The 5196-nt window shown below is 46.9% G+C and overlaps 1 protein-coding gene across 2 annotated transcripts in view; it reads left to right on the top strand.

Annotated features, from left to right (window-relative positions):
* LOC142901586 (bcl-2-like protein 11) overlaps positions 1 to 3302 on the top strand; it is a 14921-nt gene extending 11619 nt beyond the window's left edge. For both annotated transcript variants that reach the window (XM_076046152.1, XM_076046151.1), the window contains exon 4: positions 2880 to 3302. In XM_076046152.1, coding sequence (XP_075902267.1) covers positions 2880 to 3026 — 147 coding nt within the window. In that variant the 3' untranslated portion in view covers positions 3027 to 3302. The remainder of the gene's footprint in view (positions 1 to 2879) is intronic.
* Positions 3303 to 5196: the final 1894 nt, after the last annotated feature.

Raw genomic sequence — 5196 nt, 5'->3', positions numbered from 1 at the left:
GATAAGCGCGAGTCGACTTCCTGTTTGGTGAGGCGGGTCGCTGACAAGGTAAAAGTGGCAGCTTGGGTGAAGTTTTGTGCAGGGTTCGAGTTGACCACATCCAGACCCGGTCCTGCAGGTTCTGCAGGTTCTGCTCCACTGCGAGACCCACGCAGCTTCTGCAGCTGAATTAGGATGTGAACTGCAGCTACAATCGCACCATTTCCAATCAATGTGACCGGGGGAATTGAACCAGCATCCCTCTTGCTGGGGCGACACCGCTAACCAGCACAGCTCCATTCAGCCCCAGTAGGAAACTACAGCAGGCTGAGATTTGACGGCTGTTAATGAAGCAGGAGCAGGCTGCTGATTGGGTCAAATGTGTCAATATCTGAGGGCTTACTGTTGGGTGCAGTCCAGATCTTTCCACTTGGCTGATGGTTTTGCAAGTTTACTGGCTGACTGACCTACTCGGATTGCATTAGCGGTGTGAGTCATCGCTTTAAGGGTAAAAATGACGAGAGGCGGCTGGTCGAAGTGGGTTTGTCTTGGCGGCCAGGAGTTTAATGGATGTGGCATCTGGATCCAGTTGCGGCGCTGACAAACTGGATTAAATGTTCCGAGGTTGTTTCACCCTTAATGTTCGCCTCAACAGACCTGTGGAAGAAAGTGAAAGGCCCAGTTACTCCCCCACAGTAGATGTGAAACAGCTGCTCAGGCCCGGTTTTCAACAAACAAGTCAACAACGACAACCTACTGAGGCGATTTGACACAACAGACCAATCAGATGTCTTCACCACCAGTGGAGCCAGTCGACATCAATGCAGTCTAAAATCTTCCACCCCGATCTTCTGAGTGACGACTTGGACGGATGCTTTTGAAGGTGGAGCCACCACATAATGGGAAAGTCAGCTGTCAAACCAAACCGCTTGCTTTTTTTTTTAAGGTTAAAACATCCACTTGCATTCCTTTGCACCTGCCCTGCTCAGTGGGTCCAGAGCCACTGGTGCCTTTTCAGCAGCTCCTGCCAGAGCAGCGTGCTTCTTTGCAGGGTTAACCGGTCTTCCTCTCAGCTGTTTCCTCCCTGGGCTTTATGGGTTCCTGTGGTTTCTGGCTCGCTTTTCGATTCAAACCGCACGCCTTTGAAACCTCATTTCTCCCACCCTCCATACTCCGTGCTGGTCCGTGTGTGTGGACAGAGTTGTGCACGGCAGCCAAAAGCCGATCCACTCCCAACTTAGAATCCTCTGCTCTAGTTCACGCTCCCCCTCTTCTCCTTGGAAACCTTTACTTGGAGTTTAAGCGCAAATTTTCCTCGTAAAAAAAACCTGCGTTAGCTAGAATCACAGGCTGCGATGATTTGAGAGCAGGTACACACAGGCTGAGCGGAAACGCAAAGAGCAACCGACCTTTGGTGAGAGGCAGGAGCGCCGTAGAGTCCTTCCCGCTGCCCGCCTGCTCTTTTCCTTAAAACCCCCCTGACAAGTCTCCCAAGCTGCAGCGGTGCTGGGCCGTGGCTGAGGCTGCTGGGATGAAGAACACAAAGAGGAAACACCCGTTTGAGCTAACCGCTGCGCTAAGTGTGTCAGTGGCCGTTGTATAAAGTAATCGGCGTCCCACACAAAACCGCAAGAGGGGGGGAATAGAAGTCAAAGGAAGATACAGTATGGTGAGATTGGAAGTCAGTGAGGGAAAGTGCGACGCGTCGGCACGCCAGCCTCACCTCGGGCAGCTTTATGACCTTTGCAACATTAACCAGCCGTTAAAGCTGCTGTAATGTTGTTTATGGCTCCTGGGGAGGGATTCCCAGCGCCGGCTAATTGCTCTGATAAGGACCTGTGGTATATCTCGGGCACTGCAAGTATGCCAGTCGCAGTATAAACAACCAGTTCCAGAATTCGAGCGTCAACCTCTCCGAGACTCAACTCCTCAAAGACATTTTCTCCGTCGATTTCTAATAAACCGAAACACAACTCACAAACTCACAAAGCAGCGCCTTGTCTTGTCGCATTCGGTCACCCACGGAACGTCCATCAACGGTGTGACTAAAAATCTAATGGACAGACATAGAAGCGTGAACATGAATCACGACGCTTGCATTTCACCAGAAGACGCGTTGGCGTGAGGAACTCACACCTGGGAGCTGGAAGAGGGACGTGGCAGGATGCAGAGGACCGTATTTACCTGCTTCCTGTATATGTAAACACGCCGCGTCCCTTTCATATCCAGTCATCAAGGGAAGTTGCCGTGTTTACGCAAAGTGCGTGGCCTCACGCGCAGGGAGATGATTCATTTGGGCGCGACTGTCTTTTCATGTTTTTGCTAACCCTAACCCGAACCCTAACCCTGGACAGATAAGGTTTCAGGAGTGAAATCTCACTCGTCCAGTTTGCCAACATCCAGCGGAGAGAGTCTGAGGATGATTCAGTCCTTACCTAACTGAGCAGCTGTGACTGAAGGGTGGGGGGGGGGGGAAACGAAACAGGAAGTGACTGCAAGCCTTGCCTTGCTTGCCACCGCCAAAGACGTTAGCTTGGTACTGAGTTTTCGCGTTGAAAGTAGAACGAAGTAGAAATGTTCGCTGAAGGTTTTTCTCAGTCAACAGCAGAGTTTTTGCTCCCAAAGACAAGCAAACGTCTCGGCTCACCCTAAAGCTGTTTGGTCCAAAACATTTTTAACAACTGTTCATTCAGGCACGCTAGGCTAACTAGCTAATCGAAACGTTTTCCTAAAATAAAATGTCTACCAGGTCTGCTCATGTTTTTTTTGTTTTTTTTACGTTTCTCTCTTTTAAAAACCGCAAACATCTTTTAAATAGATTTCGTTTAACAACTTCACTGTTTTGTTTGTTTTTTGCAACGTCCAACTCACAGAAAACGTTTCTCTTCCTCCTTTTGCAGAGGGAGAGGGCCAGACGGAGGCAGGGTGTGGTCCATCCCATCCAGCTGATGCCCCTCAACCAGGAGCTGGCCTTTGTGACCTGTGCGGTCGTGCTGCTTGTCCTCCTCTCACGGATTATCTTTTCGCAAGACCCCCTTCAGGATTAGACTGTGGACAACCCAGTGGATGTAGCCTTCGGATGTGCATTTGTGGATTGTGGATTTTTGTTTTTGGGATCAAACTTTTTGCTGTATTTTCTTTTGGGTTCAGCCTGTGATGAGCTTCCTGCAGCCAACTGATGGGGGCTGACCACTTCTGTTTTTCCTCCACAGTGTCTTAGACCTTGTGCTGCAACCAAAGAGCCAGGATTTGCCAATCCCTGAGCCAAAGACACCTGTGGAAATTCAAATGTGCCTTGTACATTTACCAAGCAATGCCCCCAAACCAAAGCTTTGGGTTTTGCATGCGGTAGACTTAGGGTTGCCACCTCCTAGAGGTTCAAATCCGGGACATCTCGTGAAGTGCGGCCCGTATCAGTTCATTACGGGACAGGTTTTTTAGTTGCCAAATATGAGACAATAGCGTATTTTACGGGAGGGCTGGAAACCTATCTAGACCACAGACCTAAATCAAATGAGGTTTTGTCATTTTCCCTAAAACAAAACGGGACAAATTGTGTCCCGGGAGAGATTTTATGTTTCCCGGGACAGGTGGTGGGAAAAAAAAAAGAACAATTCTGGGACAAACGGGACGGGTGGCAACCCCAGGTAGACTAGTGGCCTGTGCCAGTTATTTTTTTTTTTTCTTCATTCGTCCAACATTTCTATCATACAGTCTTTGTGTATGAGCACTGTCTCAATAGTTGTTTTTCACAGCAATCCAACCATTAAGTTGTCTTTGTGTCGAAACACCAGCAGTTAGCCAGGGAAATGAAATTACACTGTGTTCCCAGTTTTCTACATTCCAGTCCACACGGCTTCTCAGGGTCTCCGGGTCGCTCGCTTGGGTTTACAGTGAACACTGCATTAACGTGTGGCTCCCACCCAGCAAATGGGAGGAAACAGACAGAGGAATAGAGGGAAGCGATTAGCGTGTCATACGTAAAGCACTCCTGACATTTTCGAGCACATTAGCTCTCCAGTTAGCAATCAGCGCACAACGTGAACATCCGTTGTCAGGATTCTTGTCCTTTTTTTTTTTTTTAAGGTACTATGATGAGGTGAAGCAACAAAATAATCCAAAAATATATGGGATGGAAATTTTAGTAAAAAAAAACAAAACAAAAAGAAGAAGACTTACTGAGCGAGAGGTACAAAAACCGATGCCCTCAACTCGCTGAGGCTGATGTATTAGTTTGCCATCTTTCATTTGAGGGAGCAACCTTTAAGTCAGTGCTTTTCCACCTTATTTGAGTTACGGCCCATTTTTTATTTTTTTTTATTTGAAAAAAATCCCATGGTATATTTTAATATTATAAAATGACACTTTTTAGCCTAATAATGACAATACGTGGACCTGTGTAGTGGCACACAAAGCTGATATCCTGTGAGGAATTGAAGGAGCAAAATAGAGGTATATTCCTTTTCAAGCACCGTCTCTTGACAACGGAATGTTATTATTATTTTTTTTTTTTACACCAATGAAGTGAAATTCTATCATTTTTCAAGGTACACTTGACGTTATCTCCTGGTACACTCGTGTGCCGCAGCACAGTGGTTGAAAAACGCTGCTTTAAATGTCTTCCTTCACGTTCAACAACTTCCTGCAGCCACACTGCACTCAGAGGGATAGAATAGAAGGACACTTGACTTCCAACTCTGCAACGATCCTACAACAGGTTCATCACCACAACAACACTTTGCTCCAGTCGCACTCAGCATTAAAACAGCCGTTTTGCACACTGGTCCTCCCCCTCCACAACCGCAGAACAAACTCTTCCGTTTACTCTTTTCAATCTTTCTGTCGCTCGGTCTTTTTCCAGCGTCTACTTTTTTTTTTTTTTACCGACGACACACGCGTTGACAAGGTTCACGTCATGCGTTTACTGGCCCGTGTGATTCTAAGCCAGCCAAGTTTTCTCAGGCTTGCCAGATCATTTAACTCCCCAGCAGAAGGACTTCTGGGCGGGCACCCGGTCGTTGTATTATCATCATATTATTATACAGTTCTTAATTACATGCTGGAGCAAAAATGGACAATTTTTTTTGGTTTGTTAGTTTGTTTATGCGATTGCTCTCAAACGTACCTGGAAAACCTACTGGAAATTGAACAGCATAAGTTTTAACAGCAGAAAATCTTGGCCCTAAATGGAAAAATGTTTTATCCCCGTTGATTTCC

Source organism: Nelusetta ayraudi, unplaced genomic scaffold, assembly GCF_046127955.1.
Source record: "Nelusetta ayraudi isolate G7.1 ecotype Tasmania unplaced genomic scaffold, CSIRO-AGI_Nayr_v1 ptg000089l, whole genome shotgun sequence".
In the NCBI taxonomy this organism is placed as follows: Eukaryota; Metazoa; Chordata; class Actinopteri; order Tetraodontiformes; family Monacanthidae; genus Nelusetta; species Nelusetta ayraudi.
This window is presented reverse-complemented; position numbering and strand designations above follow the sequence as displayed.